At 48.0% G+C, this 19,364-nt stretch overlaps 2 protein-coding genes across 4 annotated transcripts in view; one reads left to right on the top strand and one right to left on the bottom strand.

Moving 5' to 3' along the window:
* Nucleotides 1–18,345, top strand: part of LOC113269421 (NADPH oxidase 4) — a 173,201-nt gene extending 154,856 nt beyond the window's left edge. The window contains exon 14 of the mRNA XM_057314595.1: nt 16,858–18,345. Coding sequence (XP_057170578.1) covers nt 16,858–16,897 — 40 coding nt within the window. The 3' untranslated portion in view covers nt 16,898–18,345. The remainder of the gene's footprint in view (nt 1–16,857) is intronic.
* LOC113247252 (zinc finger protein 260-like) lies at nt 7,297–19,088 on the bottom strand. Of its 3 annotated transcripts, none has more exons than XM_057314591.1 (5): nt 18,878–19,088; nt 15,668–15,749; nt 14,698–14,824; nt 12,112–12,207; nt 7,297–9,758 (listed from the first exon to the last, which is right to left on the bottom strand). In XM_057314591.1, the coding sequence occupies exons 2-5, from the start codon at nt 15,680–15,682 to the stop codon at nt 7,864–7,866; spliced, it is 2,133 nt and encodes a 710-aa protein (XP_057170574.1). In that variant the 5' UTR covers nt 15,683–15,749; nt 18,878–19,088; the 3' UTR covers nt 7,297–7,863. The 3 variants fall into 3 exon arrangements, with proteins under 3 accessions (XP_057170574.1, XP_026343987.1, XP_044235960.1); XM_026488202.4 differs by having other exon boundaries at nt 12,112–12,213; nt 18,878–19,087; XM_044380025.3 differs by lacking the exon at nt 12,112–12,207.
* Between the last annotated feature and the right edge of the window lie 276 nt (nt 19,089–19,364).

Below are 19,364 nucleotides of genomic sequence, written 5' to 3'. Positions count from 1 at the left end.
CCCTACCTCACATCATACACCAAAATTAACAACAAATCAAAGCAGTCATGATATCTAACATGCATTGAGGACTAATTATGTGCGAGGGGCTTTCCATAAATCAAACTAGCCCCCAGAGCCACACTATGACACAGGTACTGGTATCACTCCCACCTTATAAATGAGGAAACCTAGGAAAATGAGGTGAAGGAAACTTGACCCTGTTGCCCTGTTGGTCAGTGTGGAAGTGCTAGAGCCAGAATTTGAGCCAGGATTTTGAACCTCCAGACCTGGACTCCTAACTGCTACGTGAAAACGGAAGACTCTCACCTGTCCTTTAGCAACCAGCTGGTGACCCTGGGCAGGTGCCAGCACCCCTGTGGGTCTCTGTTTCCTCATACACAACACAGCAATAACAATATGGGGACTCCACCAGGAGGTTGTGAGGGGTAAATGTTGGTGAAATGTTTAGAGCTATGCCTAGCACCCAGGATGCATACATATTAGCTTTATCGATGTAATTAATGATTTTTAGTAATTATTAGCATTAAAACTAAGCCCGTTTTTATGCACTATCCTTACGGATCATAATACGCACTCAACCCATTTTATTATTATAAATCTGGATGATTTATTTTGTTAGATTAGCATTTATAAACTTGGAACCCTACTCTTAACCTCGACCATAGCACATCACCTGGAGACTAATAAGTGCTTGAAAGTTGTATTACTCCGAAAACAGTAATAATGGTAGATTTTATTACTAAACATTTACTAATCAGCTTCCTTAGAAAGTGAGTTAGAAACTGAAACAGAGATAGTTCCACACCATTCAATTCAGCCGGTGAATTCCTAAACCAAGAGCACGAGGAGATCAGTTAACAACCCCGGTAGAATCCGTGCTCCCTCTGAACCCGTTCTTCCACTGGACTCAAGGAGGCGCGGCAGGAGGATTCTCAGAACAAACGTCAGCATGTTCTGCCCATGTTCGGCTTCTTTGGCTGAGGTCCCGCCTCTTTTCCTGGGCACAGCCACGCCCCCGTGCTTACTCCAGCCAATCCTCGCGCTAGCCCCGCCCACAGCCCTGCCCCTGCCACCGCCCCGCTTGAGGCCGAGTGCCAGCCACCACCCTGCTGCCTGGTTGGCGGGAGCCGGCTTCTGGTCCCTTTCCAACCCTGTAAGTGGCCTAAGCCCTCAAGACCGCTCCGAGCCGCTCTTCTGGTCAAAGAGGGGAGGATACGATGTGTGTCGTTAACTCTTGGGGTCCCAAGTACCTGGCAGTTGTGTCCTGGACCTCGGGTCGGCCTCCCACGCGGAGCTCGCTCCTCACAGGGAATGCCCACGATGGCGGCGGTGCTGCGTGCGCTTCCCCCGTGCCATGCTTGCGTCTGCGCCTGCGCTGACTCCCTGATGGACTACACTTCCCAGATGCCCGCGGCATTGGGCTCCTCAGGGCAACCATCCTCCCTTAGTCAAGAAGGAAGGGAACCCGGAGCCCAGGGCGGCCTTCGCCTGGGAGACACCGATGTCAGAGGCCTTCTCTGGCTTCCGTAGGCGGAGTGCAGAAGCATCGCCAGCGTCCGTCTCCAGGGCAACCGTCGGCTGGAATCGACGGGTCTGTGTCCATGGCAACTGCCTAAGCGCTGGCGCTAGGAGAAGGCCCCTCATGACAGGCGCTTTTAAGTAGTGGGGATGCTCAACAAAACAGCCTGCTCTGCTCATAAGACTTAATGGGAAACGTATGTTCGAGCACAAAGAAGGGAGGAAAACTAGGTAGGGTGAGAAAGAGTTGATGTGAGGGAGATGTCTCAGAGGAGAGGAGGGGATCTTTGAATAAGGTTTTGAGGTATGAATAGGAGGTCACCAGGGAGAGAAGAAACGGAGGAAAAAATACCATCTTTACTTATCTATCTGGTCAAAATTTGAAGCTGTATGACATCATCTTAATGAGGATGTGGGGAAACTACCATTCTCATACCATGCCGGTAGGGAGGGGAATGACTTGATCCTTCAAGTCAATTAGGCAATTGAGGACGATTTTCTGAGAACCTACTCTGTTCTAGGCAGTGATCTAGGCGCTGGGGATATAGTGGTGAGGGCGCACATGGACCCTGCCTTCAGGGTCAGGGGGCAGGCAGTACATAGGAGACATAGAAAGGGAAGTTATGATTCATGCTATGGAGTAAACAGGCAAGGGGCTGAGACAAATGAAAGGACAGCTCTGTGATCAGGAAATATAAATACTTGAGAACATACATTTGCAATAAAAGCCATATAAATCTCAGGTGAAGTTAGAGAAATATTAATGTTTAGCAGCTAGAGGTTGCCCTACCTGTAGATTTCTTCTTTCTAGCGTTTGTGAGGATCTCAGTTTGGGTTTTCTTTTACTTGCCATTGAAGGCATCCTGAAGTACCAGGATAAGCAGGTTGAATGCCTTGCTTTTGGTCTTTTTTGGCTACTTGAGTAAGTAAATCATCTCTCTTGTTTGAGCTATTTTGAGTTTTCTGTGACTTGAAACCCAAAGCATTCTTCGTAATAAAGTCTTATTATTCTCCTTTGAAAAATAAGGAAACTGGATTGGACAGCAAGACTTGGCAAAGGCGAGATTCAAAATTAGCTTCTTTTAGACTAAAAATCCAAGTATTCTACATTAGTATGTGAGTAAAAGGGTGGGGGTGAGTCTTTGAGAAGGAAGTGGATCAAATGTGCTGAGAAAGGTACAAACATGGTGGAATATATTAGGAGAAGGGATTTAAGGACGCCACCATGCTGGCTTTGAACGTGGAGGAAGGGGCCACAAGCCAAATAATACGGGTAGCCTCTAGACTGAAAATTTATACCATAAGATATTTTTTAAAATGCGGATGGAATAAAAATTTAATTGTTAAAAAGTGAGAAAAGTACTAGAATAAAATATAGGATAATCTTGGGGTTGAGGAAGGCCCTTCTTAGCATGATAGTAGGTCCAAGAACTATAAAAGAAAATACAAATAGATTTGAATACCTAAACATTTAAAAATTCTATATAGCAAAATATGTCGTAAACAAAATTGAAAGAGCAATAACAAACCGGGAGAAAATCTTAGTAATGCACATACCAAAGGGTTAATATGTGTAATACATAAAGACTCGCTCCTATAAATCAATACAAAAAGGCAGCCCAATTAAAAGTGGGCAAAACACATAAATAAGCAATCCAAAGAAGGCAAAACCTCAACAAACACATAAAAGGTTATTAATCTCACTATCGATAGGACATTTTTACTTATTAGATTAGAAATACTTCTTAATTTTTTGAAAGATTTATTTATTTACTTAAGAGAGAGCAGCGTGAGGGGCACCTGGGTGGCTCAGATGGTTGAGCGTCTGTCTCCGGCTCGGGTCATGATCCCAGGGTCCTGGGATCAAGCCCCATGTCGGGCTCCCTGCTCGGCGGGGAGCCTGCTTCTCCCTCTCCCTCTGCTGTTCCCCCGCTTGAGCTGTCTTGCTCTCTCTGTCAAATAAATAAATAAAATCTTAAAAAGAGAGTGAGAGAGAGCAGAGGGAGAAGGAGAAGACTCCCAGCTGAGCAAGGAGCCTAACATGGGGCTCAGTCCTGGGACCCTGAGATCATGACCTGAGCCAAAGGTCGATGCTTAACTGATGAGCCACCCAGGTGCCCCCAGAAATATTTTTAAAAGGCCAATACTGAGTAATTTTTGAAGGAAGTCGGGCAACAGAGAAATAGGCATTCTTATACACTTCCAGGAGTCATGTAAATTGGTTCCTTTTTTGGAGGATTATTTAGCGATAATTATCAAAATTTTATATGTGGACATTCTATGGTCCCACCAGTTTATTTCCAGAAATTCATCTTATGGAGATATCTTGCACAAGTGTCAAATAGTAAATGTCCAATGATGGAAAAGAAAAGAAAAAAAAATCTCAATGTCCATTAATAGGGATTGGTTAAATAAATTCAAGAAACCCTAGCATGAAGTATTATGCAGTTGTTAAAAATGAGGATACATATATATGTTAATATATAAACATACACACACACACGTATATACATGTATATATGTTTGCATTATCATGGGAAAATATCCACATTATACCAAGTGAAAAAAGTCACTTCTAGAATTATATATGAGGGGCTCCTGGCTGGCTGTTCATGGAGTATGTGACTCTTGATCTCGGGGTTGTGGGTTCAAGCCCCACATTGGGTGTAGAGATTACTTAAAAAAAATAAACATCTTCAATCATGTATGTGTGCACATACCATACAAATTGGATGCTGTATTTATGTGGATATATATGTGCGTGTATATACACACGCACACCACCGGTTTAGTAAAAACAAAAAAGGAATTTCCTATTCACGGGGAAAATCTAGAATCTTTGGAATGAAGATTTATAGAGAGCCATTGCTTTCATTTTTATTTTATGAATTATTCACCATAAATGAGTATTTCTTCAACCATGAAAGCAGTCATATATTAAAAGAAATACCTGGGAAGACTTGAAACATGGTAACAGTTACCACGGATGTTGTTGGTGAGACGCAGTCCCATCCTCTGCTGGTCAGATTGCCAACGGACGCAGAACTTCTGAAAAGCCATTGGCCCACATTTCCGGGATCATTGAAACATCCTTCCTTTGACCCCATGACTTCCCTGCCAGGATTTCACTTGAAAACTGGTCGGGTGCTCAGCCAAAGACTTCAGCAGAAGGGACGTTTATAAAAGTCAAAAACTGGAAACAACCAAAACGTCCAACAGGGGATTGGCGAATTCACTGGCTGAATTAACTATGCAACCCACCCCCCAAACATCTGATTGTTAAAGATGACGTAATGACACGCGTAAATCATGACATTTAATGATACGGCCCATGATATAAAGTTAGGTAAACTAGAAGTATGCTGAACTGCATATTCAGGATACCCCAAATATATTAAAGCATCTATAGTATTATATATTGTTTTTATTTTTATTTTTTTAAAGATTTTATTTATTTATTTGACAGAGATAGAGACAGCCAGCGAGAGAGGGAACACCAGCAGGGGGAGTGGGAGAGGAAGAAGCAGGCTCATAGCAGAGGAGCCTGACGTGGGGCTCGATCCCATAACGCTGGGATCACGCCCTGAGCCGAAGGTAGACGCTTAACCGCTGTGCCACCCAGGCGCCCCTAATATTGTTTTTTAAAGTAGCAGAAGTGTATCCAAATGTTAACAGTTATCTCTGGGTGGCACTGAACTTTGAAATCTTGTGGATTTCTTGGATCTTCTAAATTTTCTATAAGAGGCATGTACTGATTTTTATAATAATAAACATTATTTTAAGAAGGAGACATTATATGTGAAATGTGTTCAATCCCCATAGAAGTTCAGAGCATAGCTTCTGAGCCTGACTACCCGGGCTTGAATCTATACTCCACGAGCACATAGTTGTGAGGTTTGGTCCACTTTTCTCTCTGTGCTTTGGTGTCCTCACCTGTAAAATGGGACAACACAGCCCTGAACAGGTGGGATTGTTGCAAGAATGAGAATTCATACATACCGGGGCGCCTGGGTGGCACAGTGGTTAAAGCGTCTGCCTTCGGCTCAGGGCGTGATCCCGGTGTTATGGGATCGAGCCCCACATCAGGCTCCTCCGCTATGAGCCTGTTTCTTCCTCTCCCACTCCCCCTGCTTGTGTTCCCTCTCTCGCTGGCTGTCTCTATCTCTGTCAAATAAATAAATAAAATCTTTTAAAAAAAAAGAATTCATACATACCAAGGGCTTGGGACAGAACTTGGCACATGGTAAGTTACTGAAAACGCTAGTCATCTTATATATTTGACAGAGGAAAAAATTAGGGATGTCCTGTGCTGGTAAACATGTAGTGGACAGTGGTCCTCATGCCCAGCTTGTCCCAGGCAGACTGGGTCTATCCCATTGGAAAGCAATTTGACAGAATATTCCAGTAATCAGGGAAATCATTAGAATCGTGCTCCTGCTATTTCCATCCTGGGAATAGGACTTAGAAAAATAATCCTCCTCAGGAGGACAAAGGAAGCAAGCATGGAAATGCTCATTTTAACACTCATAATTGGGAAAATTGGTGAACCACTTGTGTCAATCCAGGTCTTAGGACAAAACCCACGTGGGGGGTGGATTTGTAAATTATTTTACATCCACCAATGAAATATCATTAGTCTGAATAATGATGAGTATGAAATGTATGTGATTACAAAAGACAATGCTCAGGGTACAATAAGGGCAAATGAGAGAAGCCAAAATTGTTTCTACACTCTGATCACAATGAAATAAAATAACATTTATCTTAAAATGATATTTGAAAGGGAATACAAGAAAATCAAGACAATAGGACTTCTGAAGGTGGCCAAGTTGAGGGTGAGTATATCGCTTTTGTTTTGTTTTAAGATTTTATTTACTTATTTGACAGAGATAGAGACAGCCAGCGAGAGAGGGAACACAAGCAGGGGGAGTGGGAGAGGAAGAAGCAGGCTCATAGTGGAGGAGCCTGATGTGGGGCTCGATCCCATAACGCCGGGATCACTACCTGAGCCGAAGGCAGACGCTTAATGACTGTGCCACTCAGGCGCCCCCTGCTTTTGTTTAATGATTAAAAATATGGATGTGGCGGGCGCCCAGGTGGCTCAGCCGTTAAGCGTCTTCCTTCAGCTCAGGTCATGATTCCAGGGTCCTGGGATCAAGCTCGACATCGGGCTCCCTGATCAGCGGGAAGCCTGCTTCTCCCTCTCACACTCCCCTTGCTTGTGTTCCCTCTCTTGTTGTCTCTGTCAAATAAATAAAAAAAAATCTTTAAAAAATGGATGTGGAAGAAGAGTAAAACAAAACCAGAAAAAAAAAAATACACACAAAATGATGGGCTCTCCCTGGGCTGTGTGATTATGGGGAATTGGTATTTTATTCCATACTTCTTGATACTTTCCAAATTACCCTTTATAATAAGTATATGTTATTTTACTTAAAAATGATCCCCGTCATAAAAGTATGTGTACTATTTTTATAATAAAATAAAAATACTATGGTTTTTTGTTTGTTTTTTTGTTTTTTGGGTTTTTTTTTTACAGAGGGGGAGAGAGAGACAGAGGGAGAGAGAGAATCTTAAGCAGGCTCTGTGAGTGCAAAGCCTGACATGCGGCTTGATCTCATAACCCTGAGATCATGACTGAGCTGAAGGCAAAAGTCGGACACTTAACAGACTGAGCCACCCAGGCGCCACCCTTCCCCCGCCTTTTTTAATACTATGCTTATATGATGAAAGAAAAATTTCCCTTTGGGCATGAATAAAAACAGAAAATGATGCTTAAGAGGGCGATTCCCTTTATAAAGCATAAATCCTGGACATGGGAAAGACACAAAAAATAGACCTTTAAAAATGGTTGTAAATAGCAGAACATACTGTGTTTAAGCCAACTGCGGATTTTGCCATGAAATTTGTAGCTCAAAGTTTTAAAGGACACTAAAATCTTGTGCTGAGGTTCAGCTACACAGACTTGTACTTTAAAGGGTTTATCTTCCCAGCTGTGTTTTTTTTCCTTGAATTTTCAAGCTCCGATTTAATGAATGATCGATAATTTAAAAAGTTCACAGAGACCTTATTAAAGATATCAGATGATGTTACATTCCATTTACACCACCTTCTGGGACAACCTTAGACTGAAAAATAGGGGGGAAGCTGAGATTTTAGGGGGGAGCTCCTAATATGACCAGAAGCTGTCCCAGCTGGTGAAAAACTGCACCAGCTCCTTGTAGGAAACAGAGAAGCACCTCTCTCACTATACGGTGTTAGGGTTCCTCTCTGGGAGGAAGTTACTGGTGCTGATGAAGGCTGCACCGAACGCAGCATGAGAACCCCCCATCTGCTACCTTCTCAGGCTTTCTGGTCAGCAGGAGTTCTCTGATAATCAGCAAGCTGTGTGCTCCACGCAAAGGCTTTCTCAAAATCATAGCAGACGTAGGCGTCGTGCACGGTGTGAAGCCTCTGGTGTTCAGTCAGGTGTGAACTCCAGTTGAAATCCTCCCCACATTCCTTACACACATAGCGTTTGCCACCCGTGTGAACCTTCTGGTGTTGAATAAGGTGTGAAATCTGGGTATAGGTTTTCCCACAGTTGTTACATTTGTAGGGTTTCTCTCCAGTATGGGTCCTCTGATGCTGAATCAGGTGGATGCTCTGGTTGAAGGCTTTCCCGCATTCCTTACATGTGTAGGGTTTCTCGCCAGTGTGAATTCTCTGATGCTGAGTGAGGGAGGAGTTGTGACTGAATGTTTTCCCACACTCTCTGCACTTATAGGGTTTCTCACCTGTGTGGATTTTCTGATGCTCGATAAGGTGGGTGCTCCGGCTGAAGGCTTTCCCACACTCACTGCACTCGTAAGGTTTCTCTCCAGTGTGAATCCTCTGGTGTTGGATAAGGTGGGAAATCTGGGTATAGGCCTTCCCGCACACTTTACACTCATAGGGCTTCTCCCCGGTGTGAATCCTCTGGTGGCGTGTAAGTGAAGAGTTCTGGCTGAAGGTTTTCCCACATTCATTACATTTGTAGGGCTTCTCACCAGTGTGAATTGTCTGGTGTTGAGTGAAGGATGAGGTGTGACTGAAAGCCTTTCCACACTCATTACATATATAGGGTTTTTCTCCCATGTGAACGCTCTGGTGCCTCATGAGGTGGGAAATCTGTGTATAAGCCTTCCCACACTCGTTACACTCATAGGGCTTCTCACCAGTGTGAATTCTCTGATGCTGAGTCAGGGATGAACTGTGGCTGAAGGCTTTGCCACACTCGGAGCACTCATAGGGTTTCTCTCCAGTGTGAACTCGCTGGTGCTGGGACAGGGACGAGCTGTGGCTGAAGGTCTTCCCACACTCGTTACATTTGTAGGGTTTCTCCCCGGTGTGGATTGTCTGGTGCTGAGTCAAGGAGGAAGTATGACAGAAGGCCTTGCCACACTCTCCACATTTGTAGGGCTTCTCCCCCGTGTGGATTTTCTGGTGGCGGGTGAGGTGGGACACCTGTGAGTAGAACTTCCCACACTGGTTGCATTTATAGGGTTTCTCCCCAGTATGGCACCGCTGGTGTTTAATGAGGGAGGAGCTCTGGGTGAAGGCCTTCCCACATTCCTTGCATTTGTATGGCTTCTCTCCAGTGTGGATCCTCTGATGCTCGGTAAGCGATGAGCTCTGGGTAAAGGTCTTGCCGCATTCGCTGCACACGTAGGGCTTCTCTCCCGTGTGAATGATGTGGTGCTGAATGAAATATGAGCTGTTGCTGAAGGCCTTCCCGCAGTCATTACACTTGTAGGGTTTCTCTCCAGTGTGAATTCTCTGGTGTAGAATATAGTCTGAATGGTAAATGAAGGCTTTCCCACATTCTCCGCAGTTAAATGGCTTCTTTTCTGCAAAGGTCCTTTGGCATTTCAGGCTCTTTCTTGGCCCATTCCTCTTCTGAGTCCTCTCTCCCGCAGGCCCTCTTTGCTTCCTGATGAAGGCTGAGGTCTGCCTGAGGCTCCGCCCAAGCTCGTGACAGCCCAGGCCTCTCTCCCCACAGATGGTCTCCTTGGGAGGAGCAAACACACACCTTAAAAGCCTCTCTTGCTTTCCCTGCTCCTCCAACCAATGGCTACAGGTCCAGGATCCCCCCAGCCTGGCATCTGCAAGCACCGCCCTTAAAACTCCCTCCATCTTTCCCACTGGGGAAGTGGCCTCTTCAGAAACGCTCTTTTTCAGAGGTGTCTCCCAAGGAGTTGCAGAGCTGGTGTCCAGGTCTGAAAGAAATGGAAAATGGGAGTATCATCTGCCTTGGGGCCAAGGAAACTGATTAAGTTGAACTGACACTGGAAAACTTTAAAAGACAAGTTTCAAAGTTTAGGTTGCTATTTCAAAAGACACAAGAGATTCAGGTTGTGACATGGAAGGATGGCCTCCAAATATCCTAAAAATAAAAATATGTTTTTTAAAAAAGGTTTTACTTATTTATTTGAGAGAGAGAGAGCAAGTGAGAGAGCACGAGCAGGGGGAGCAGCAGAGGGAGAGGGAGAAGCAGGCTTCCCACTGAGCAGGGAGCCCGACGCGGGGCTTGGCCCTGGGACTCCGGGATCACGACACAAACAGAAGGCAGATGCTTAACTGACTGAGTCACCCAGGCGCCCCTGTTTATGTACGTGTTAATGTGTGTACGCATGTGCATAGCGGGATGGAGGGTTTTTAATTTTTTATTTTTTATTATGGTAAAATACATACAACATAAAATGCAACAGTTAGATCAGTTTTAGGTGTGCTGTTCGGTCGCACGTATACACTCCCGCCGTGGTACAATCAGCACCGCCATCCATCTCCAGAATGTCTCATCTTCCCAAACTGAAACATTGCACCCATTCAACACTAGCCTGTTCCCCCTTCCCCAGCCCCTGGCCACCACCATCCCACTTTGGCTCTATGAATTTGCCTACTCTGGGTGCCTCATGGAAGTGGAATCATACAATATTTATCGTTTTGTGTCTGGCTTATTTCACTTAGCATCATGTCCTCAAGGTTTATTCATGTTGCTGTTTTGCTTTTTTTTTTTTTAAAGATTTTATTTATTTATTTGACAGAGAGAGAGACAGCCATCGAGAGAGGGAACACAAGCAGGGAGAGTGGGAGAGGAACAAGCAGGCTCCCAGCAGAGCAGGGAGCCCGACACGGGGCTCAAACTCAGGACCCTGGGATCACACCCTGAGCCAAAGGCAGACGCTTAATGACTGAGCCACCCAGGTGTCCATATTCACATTGTTATTATTTACTTTTATAATTAAAAAAATACAGTAAAGCTTTTGGGGTAAAATGTGAAAAGTAGATTTTTTGAGAGATAAGCAGGATTATGGGGAGATTTCCATTTCCTGCTTTATTCTTATTTATATTTTCGAAGTTTCTGTGATGAACACATATAACTATAATTTGATCAAAAGATATCAATAAATAGGGGGACTTGGGGGGCTCAGTCGCTTAAGCGTCTGCCTTTGGCTCAGGTCATAATCTCAGGGTCCTGGGATTGAGCCCCGCGTGGGGCTCCCCGCTCAGCGGGGAGTCTGCTTGTCCCTCTGCCCCTTCCCCTGCTCGTTCTGGCTCTCTCTCAAATAAATAAAATCTTAAAAAAAGACATCAATAAATATTGAATGTATGTGAGGCTTTTACAGCACAACCTTGCCATTTGGAGAAAGGGAAGTGTAGAGAAGAGATGACAGGCAGGAAGCACAGATACGTAGAATTTGTTGAAGGGGATGGATTTTTAGATGCCTAGATCTGTTCGTGGGACACCTATTAATTGCATAACTGTCACGTGCTAACCACAGTGCTAGGACTTGTCAGGGGTACTGGGGAGCCATGGGAGGGCTGTGAGTAGGGGAGGAGTGGGATCAGCTCTGGGTGTAGAAAGACCCCTCTTGGGCTGTGTGAGATGAACTGTAGGGAGTAATGCTAGAGGCTGGGAGGTGAGGGAGGAGGCCGGGGTGAGGGTGCAACTGAGGGAAGCTGAGGCCCATGCCAGGGTTGTGGGAGAGAGAGCACAGGGGACTGGGAAAAGTTAGGGTGTAGGAGGGACAGGACTGGGGACTGATGGGCTCTGGTGAAGGGGAAAGAGGGGGCAAGTCCCACCTCACCACACGGCGGACAGTGAGAGAAACAAAGATGCTTCAACCCCTTCCCCTCATGGAGTTTGTGAGCCAGTGGGGGGCAAACATCTGGCCTCCTGTTCCCCAACATGTCCGGCAGGGGTCCCACATCTAGGTCTTTACATATAGGATGTAAAGAATCCAATAAAGAATAATCGATAATCGTTGTAGCCTATTCTGACCAGGGGGTTGCCAAGTGCCAGGCGCTGGGCTACACTTTCAGGTGTTAATTCATTGATCTTCCCCAACCCGGAGTACTATTACTGCGCCCATCTTGCAGGTGAGGAAATTGAGGCACAGAGAAGCTAAATGACCTGCCTGAAGGTCACAGAGCCAGGAAGTGGTGGAGCTGGGATTTGAACCCAGCACCCATGACTATGGCCGGTGTGTTAGGCTGCCTCATTCTTGTCACTGGTCAAGACAGACAGGGCAGGAAGATTGCTCACTCCTGCCGGACAACCTCACCCACCTGGACAGGCAGCTTGCTTGGCTTCCCTCTTCTCCATTCTGGGCTCCTCCCCTCGCTCCAGACGGGAGATCACATCGGGTTTGGACCCAGGAGGCCCTGCCCCTGGAAAAGACACCGGATTTGGCCATGGCTGCCAGTCATCGGGAGGCCTCAGGGGAGCTGCATACACTGGATGCCTAATGATTAGAAGCTCTAGTGGTCCAGGTGCTTGGGTGGCTCAGTCGGTTAAGTGTCCGCCTCTGGATTTTGGCTCAGGTCATGATCTCAGGGTCTTGGGATCGAGCCCCGCGTCGGGCTCCCTGCTCAATGGGGAGTCTGCTTGGGAGTGTCTTTCTCTCTCCCTCTCCTTCTGCCCCTCCCCCCACTCACACTCTCACTCTCTTGCTTTCTCTAAAATAAATAAATAAATAAATCTAAAAAAAAAAAAGGCGGCAGCTCTAATGGTCTGTGCAAGACTCATTTGTTAGTGCCTACTACATTCCAGGAAGAGCCTGGGCCCTGACATCCCTGCTTAAGGCTCCGGTTCTGTCCCGTTCAAGCTGAGTGTGAAATACACATCGAACTTCAAAGACTGACTTACTGTGGAGAAAAATGTAAAAATATCATCAATAATTGGCATATTGATTGTTGTCTCGATAGGTGCCAAAATGATCATCTTTTGGACGGATTGGGGAGAAGAAAATACATTCCTGAAATTAATCTCATCTCTTTCTTTCTGCCTTTTTTATGCCTGCTGTCTTTGAGACCACTCACTTCTCTCTTCTGATAGTGGGTTGAACAGTGTTCTCCCCAAATTTCGTCCAGAGAAACCGCAGAATGTGACCTTCCTCAGAAACAGGGGCTTTGCAGATGTAATTTGTGAACATGAGGTCCTACAGGGGCAGGCTGGGCCCTGAGTCCAAAGACCGGTGTCCTTGTTTGAAGAGGAGAGACACACAGACATACATGGAGGGGAAAGGTCATGTGAAGATGGAGGCCGAGATCGGGGTGACGGGGGTACAGGGCAAGGAACAGCAAGGGCCGCCAGGAGCCTCCAGAAGCTGTATCCAGGAAGGACCTCGCCCTGGAGCCTTCTAAAGGAGGTTGCCCACAGCTGGATTTTGCACCTCTGGCCTCTGAACTGTGAGGGAATGCACTTCTGCAGGGGACAGGCAGAAGGGACCTCGTTCTTTACACCCAAGTTGTGAAGAAAAGGGGTCACAGAGCAGGCTGCTGGCTCTCCTTGGAAAGGCCTGCTTACAAGGCAGCCCGTGGCTGGCATCTGGGAAGCTGGATTTCGGGAAGCTTCCCTGCACTCCCTGGTTGCCAGGAGGGCCTCCCCGGGCCTAAGCTATTGGTGCACACAATGGGGTTTCTGCTGAACCCCTGCTTTCCTTCGGGGAGTCTGGAATTTTGATACGTGCTAGGCTGAGGCTGCTGATGCAACCAGACCTCAGTGAAAACCCTGGGCGCTGATGGGGTCTCTAACGAGGGTCCCTGGGGTACAACACCTCACACGTGTTGTCACGTCTTGTTGTATGTCCTGTGTGACTCCTCGGGGAGGCGACTCTGGCCTGGTCCCCCCTAGATGTCACCCCACATGCCTTATCCCTTAGCTGGCTATGCTCGGTGTCCTTTCACTGCAATGAATCGGGGCTGTGAGTACAGCTGCCTGCTGAGGCCTGTGGGTCCTCCTCGAGCCCCGGAAACTGGGGGCTTTCCTGGGGCCCCTGACGCCGAAGTTTAAGCGGGTTTTTGGTGAGTTCGTCCAGTGAAAGTGTGTGAGCGAGGAAGGCTGAGGAAGGAGCCTTCAAACCACCAGAGCTTATAGGGAAAATGCAAGACAGAAGAGTCAGAAAAAGGACCTGAGGAGAGATGGAGGTGGACAGAAAGACAGCCCACTGAGGAGGCCGGAGTGGGGTCAGGGGGTGAGGACAAGGCCAGGTCAGGGCTGGGCTGCAGGCAGAGAGGAGGGGACAGGCAGAGATTGCTGGGAGGCAGAGAGGATGTGGGGGGCTGCTGGGGAGGAGGGAGGGAGAGGAGTGAAGATGGTGTTGGGGGTGTTTGGTCTGGGGATGGGGGACCCAGTGGAGGAGGAGCAGGTCCGTGTGGAGACGCTGAGGTCAGGGTGAGTGTGACAAATGTGAGTGCCCTTGCAGGGGTGCAGGAGGCAGGGGGCGGGGTGGTGGACAGCGTAGGATGAGGGAGACATATTTGGGGAACAGCATTCCTGTGCTTTGGAAAGATTCTGAGATGGAGCCAGATGACTGAAGGACATCCAAGGAGCACTTGAGAGTCTGAGATTCTAGAACAGGCATTCCAGGGAGGAACCTGAAGTCACCCCATGTGGAAAGGGGAGCAAGAGGAGAAGGTGGGGGCACAGGCTGAAATGTTGCAGGACAGGCAGAGGACTCAGGGCCCCTGGGGACGCAGGGACTCTAGGAGAAGTGGCGGAGAGACAGAGATACAGACAGAGGCCAGGAGCAGAGAGGGCACCCCATGACCTCAGTGAGTGCCCTCTGTTGAGCAGTGGGTGGGCACAAAGGAGATGAGGGCAGAAAGGGGGCATCACGCCTCTTCCTGGGAAGGCAGGGGGCAGGGCCTCACCCAGTGAGAGAAGGTTCTGGTAGTTCTCCAGCATCACGTCCCAGTACAGCTTCCTCTGGCCAGGCCCCAGCTGGCCCCACTCCTCCAGGGTGAAGTCCACAGCCACATCCTTGAAGGTCACTGATTCCTGCAAGGGGCAATTTTACATGGTGGAGGGCCATATCCTTCTAGAACTCTGGGGCCGGAGAGGTCATGGGTCAAGAGCCTACCCCTGCTGGTGGATGAACCAGCTCTAACACTCCAGGCTGGAACATCCTGACTCAGCAGGTTTGAGATAACTGAATAAATATGGCCCACAGAAATGCAGAAAGTTTCAGGCAGCTGCTAGCCCACAGGCACATTGGCAGAAGGTAGGAGAAAGCTCCCTTTTGGGTGACTCTTTACTGCCATCTGTTGGAAAATTGTTATAATATGCCAATTATTTTAGTAAATAAGTTTACTGCCATCTGCGTAAAAACTGCCATAATATACCAGTGAATGAGGTATACGATGTGAATCCTGCCACTGTGGTGAAGCACCCTTGTGCAGTGCGCAACCTGCACACCTGTATATGACAATCCTAAGAAACATTTTTTAAAAATCAAGCCATTGTGTGCAAGAATGATAACTAAGTGGTGCTCCATCTCAGACCCAAACTGGGATCCCAATCCCCATCCCTGACTCCAAGGATAAGGCTCGGGGTGAAGCAAAACCATCTACTGCCCACTTCTCTTGGCAACTCAAAAGGCCGCTGAGCATTAGATTGGTTTTTAGACCATATCATAACGTCCCAGCTCAGAGTATCCTGCCCCTCCCCTCCCTTTCCCTCCATCCCCTCCTTTCCTCTCCCCTCCCAGCCCCAGAGCTCTTCCCACCATAGCCTCTTCCCCATGCCTGGGAGGGGCAGATGATCTTCGGTCCACAGGCAGAGATAAGGATGGCCCTCTGGGGTCCACAAAGTCATCTTGGGGAAGAGGGAGCCCAGACTCACCTGGTCCTCAGCCATCAGGGTCCTGGGTATGTGCCTCCAGCAGAAAGGACCAGGCCTGAGTCCGCAGAGCTGGAGGAGGAGACTGGAGCACAGAGGGGGTCAGTTCTGGCCCAGACAGACAGACAGTCGCTTTCCCAAAGATGTCTCATGACAGAGAGGACCCTAGTCTCCCAGGAGCTGGAGCGAAGGCTCAGGACAGGCTGCCTGAGGCCCCCATTCCATACCGACAACAGCTGGCAATCAGGAGGCTCAGCTCACTGCACCCACATAACAGCTCTGGAAGACGTAACTAGGGCTGTCCCCAGAGAAGGAAACAGAGGCACGAGAGGTCAAGGCCCTTCCTCAAGGTCACAGAGATTTCAAGTGTCAGAGCGGGATTCAGGCCCAGAAGTCTGGCTGCGCCTTTTTATTCTTACTTTTTTTTCTCGTGGTAAAATGCATATAACATGCAATGTAACATTTTAACCACTTTAAACAATACAGTTCGGTGGCATTTAGGACGTTGTTGTGCAACCATCACCAGGATCTGGTTCCAGAATGTTTTCACCATCACCCTAAAAGGAAACCCTCTACCATTAATCAGTCACTCCCAAATCTCCCTATTCTTTCCCAGCCCTTCAATGCCAGCCCCTGACAACTACTCAACTTTCTTTCTTTTCTTTTCTTTCTTTCTTTCTTTCTTTCTTTCTTTCTTTCTTTCTTTCTTCCTTCCTTCCTTCCTTCCTTCCTTCCTTCCTTTCTCTCTCTCTCTCTCTCTCTTTCTTTCTTTCTTTCTTTCTTTCTTTCTTTCTCTCGATTTGTTTATTTATTTCATAGAGCGGGGAGGGGCAGAGGGCAAGGGAGAAGGAGTCCCAAGCAGACTGCACTGAGCACAGAGCCCAACTCGGGGCTTAATCTCACAACCCTGAGATCACCACCCGAGCTGAAACCAATCGGTCATTTAACTGACTGTGCCACCCATGCGCCCCTCATTTCTCTGTCTTAATGGATTTGCCTATTCTGGACATTTCATATGAATGGAATCATATTTTTGTGTCTGGCTTCTTTCATTTAGCATAATGTGTTCCAGATTCATCCATGTTGTACTATGTATCAAGGCTTCGTTCCTTTTTATGGCTGAATAGTATTCCCTGGTGTGGATCTACCCCTTTCTGCAGAGCACCTTCTTCTTCTTCTTTTTTTTTTAATAGGGCGTGGAGTCCAGTGCGCAACCCTGAGATCAAGACCTGAGCTGAGATCGAGAGTTGGACACTTAACCGATTGAGCCACCCAGGTGCCCCTAGAGAGCTCCTTCTATCTGCCTTACAAATCCTGCATAAGGAACCTGACCTCCCACTTACGATGTTGTTTGAAGAAAAGAAAAAGAAAAATTGGTATTTGGATTATGGTGACTTCCATTCATTCATCAACTATGCTCTGAGACTCATGTGAGAGTGACGGGCTCATCTGAGGACAGAATAATGAGCGAATAATGAGCCCCTAAAGGGGATCCCTGCCTGGTGGGGGAGACAGGCCAGGACACAGGCCAGGTGGTGGGCCGAACAGTGGCCCTACTCTTGTATCTTGTGGGATGAACCTGTGATGTGATTAAGTTAAGCACCTCTAGATAGGAAGATTATCCTGGATTATCAGGGTGGGTCCTAAATGCAATCGTAAGTGTCCCCAGAAGAGGGAGGCAGGGGGATATGTGACCTGGAGGAGTAGGCCATGTGAGGGAAATAAAGAGGAACAGAGTCAGAGAGAGAAGACACAGCCTCTGGCTCTGAAGCTGGAGGAAGAGGCCTCATCTAAGGAACGCAAGCAGCTTCTAGAAGCTGGGAAAGGCAAGGAAACGGATTGCCCCCTAGAGCCTCAGGAGGGCGCACTGCTCTGCTGACACCTTGATTTCAGCCGGGTGAAACCCACTGCAGACTTCTAACCTCCCCAAGAGAGGTTAGAGCCTCTCTGTAAGAGAACCTCCTGTAAGAGAACACATTTGTGTTGTTTGAAGCTACCAAGTTTATGGTAACTTGTTACAGCGGCAACGGGAATCTAATACAGTCCAGAAATAAAACGACACGGCTTCACACGTGTTTCCGGTTACACAGGAACACAAGCAGTTGAAGGCTGAAACCAGTGGGCAAAATTCTGATGAGGAAATGAGAAGCAGAGTCTTACAGACTCTCCCCTATCTATCTCCTCACAAGTCACTTAATAATTACAGAAAGAAGAAGGTAACTTTAGAGCGGAGAGGCCTGGCAGACGCCACTGCAGCCAAGTGATCAAGACTGACATGACCTGTGATGGGCAAACGGGCGGCAGGGGCTCCTGATCTGACGAGGACACAGCATCACGCCTAACGTATTCCCGCCAAACCTAAATCTAATCATGATGAAACACTGAACAAAGCCAGACTAAGGGACGTTGTAGAAGTACCTGGTTTTGCCAAGATCATCAAGATCAAGGAAAGAATGAAGAACTGCGTCAAGTTCACGGAGACTAAAGAGACCCAACAACTAATGCCTTGCGTGATACGGGATTTTCTTTTGCCGTTAAGTACACTATTGGGACAATTAGCAAAATCTGAGGGTCTGCAGATTAGCTAATCGTTTGTATCGATGTTACTGTCCTGATGTGATCATGGTGCTGTGGTCTTGGAAGATAATGGCCCTATTTTTAGAAACAAACACAGACTCGTGGGGAAGGGGGGCGCGCAGACATGCAGAGAGGGGGACTGAACAGGGGTTGGGATGGTGGGGGGCGATCAGAGAGATTGGAGACCCAGAGAAAGGGAAGCATGCTCAGGGTAAGGAGGACAGCGACAGAGGGCGTGACTGTGCAGAGTACGTGGGGGCTTTCGGGTCAGACACCCCGGGGTGTGATCCCAGGCCGACCACTGGGACCTGCGAGAAGCCGCGGAGTCTGTTTCTTCACCTGAGAAGTGAGGAAACGCTCAGTCTCCCTGCTGGGAGTTCGCAGCAGTTCCGCGCTCGCCTGCCTCCTGGCAAACAGCAGGCGCCCAATTCCTGCGCGCTGAGACCGTCCGAAGCCGCGCGGATGGCAGAGGCTCTCTGGGGCCGCCTCGCTAGGGATAGGACGGGGGCGGGACACCGCCCGCCCACAGCGCCCACCCAGGCGCGACTCGGGCCCGCCTCCCTGAGCGCCCGCAGGCCTGCCCGGCTCGTCCCGCACCCAACCGCTCCGGCTCCCGGCCGCCAGGTCGGGACTCACCTGTGCGCCCCCGCGGGTTGCGCAGGGCGGCCAGGCCTTCCCTCCCTCTGGCGGGCCGCGGATTGCGCCTGCGCCGTCGCTGTCTCAGAACTATTAAACCCCTGTTCTTTAAATGCGGTTTCGGAGCTGGACTACATTTCCCAGAAACCATTGCAGGCTCATGCTCCTCCCGGCCTAGTGTCTCTAGATGCGGGGAATGCTGGGAAATGGAGTCTTGGGGGTACGCAGTGGGGCGGGAGGGAACATGGTATTGAGAAATGTCTGGCTGTACTGACACCGCAAATATTCCCATTTTAGCCAGAGTCTTTTCGCTGCCTTTCACAGGAGGGGACGTCATAGTCCATTCAACCCATCTAACGAAGTTTCCCCTGTAGCTGAAGTCCACAGGACACATAGAAGTTGGCCCCATCTAAATTGATGGTCGATGAATTGAGCCTTTGTCACTTAATTACTCACTATCCCTGGGCATCCGCTTCCTATTTGCCTC

This window comes from Ursus arctos, unplaced genomic scaffold (assembly GCF_023065955.2).
Source record: "Ursus arctos isolate Adak ecotype North America unplaced genomic scaffold, UrsArc2.0 scaffold_19, whole genome shotgun sequence".
In the NCBI taxonomy this organism is placed as follows: domain Eukaryota; kingdom Metazoa; phylum Chordata; class Mammalia; order Carnivora; family Ursidae; genus Ursus; species Ursus arctos.
Note: the sequence above shows the minus strand (reverse complement) of the source record. Positions and strands in the feature narration are given on the sequence as shown.

What these genes read in the sequence shown, in the direction of transcription:
- LOC113247252 (XM_026488202.4), bottom strand. An exon ending in CCAGAACCTTCTCTCACTGG is followed by an intron (nt 12,214 to 14,697) that starts GTGAGGCCCTGC and finishes TGTCTTTTCCAG; the next exon opens with GGGCAGGGCCTCCTGGGTCC. An exon ending in CAAGCAAGCTGCCTGTCCAG is followed by an intron (nt 9,759 to 12,111) that starts GTGGGTGAGGTT and finishes CATTTCTTTCAG; the next exon opens with ACCTGGACACCAGCTCTGCA.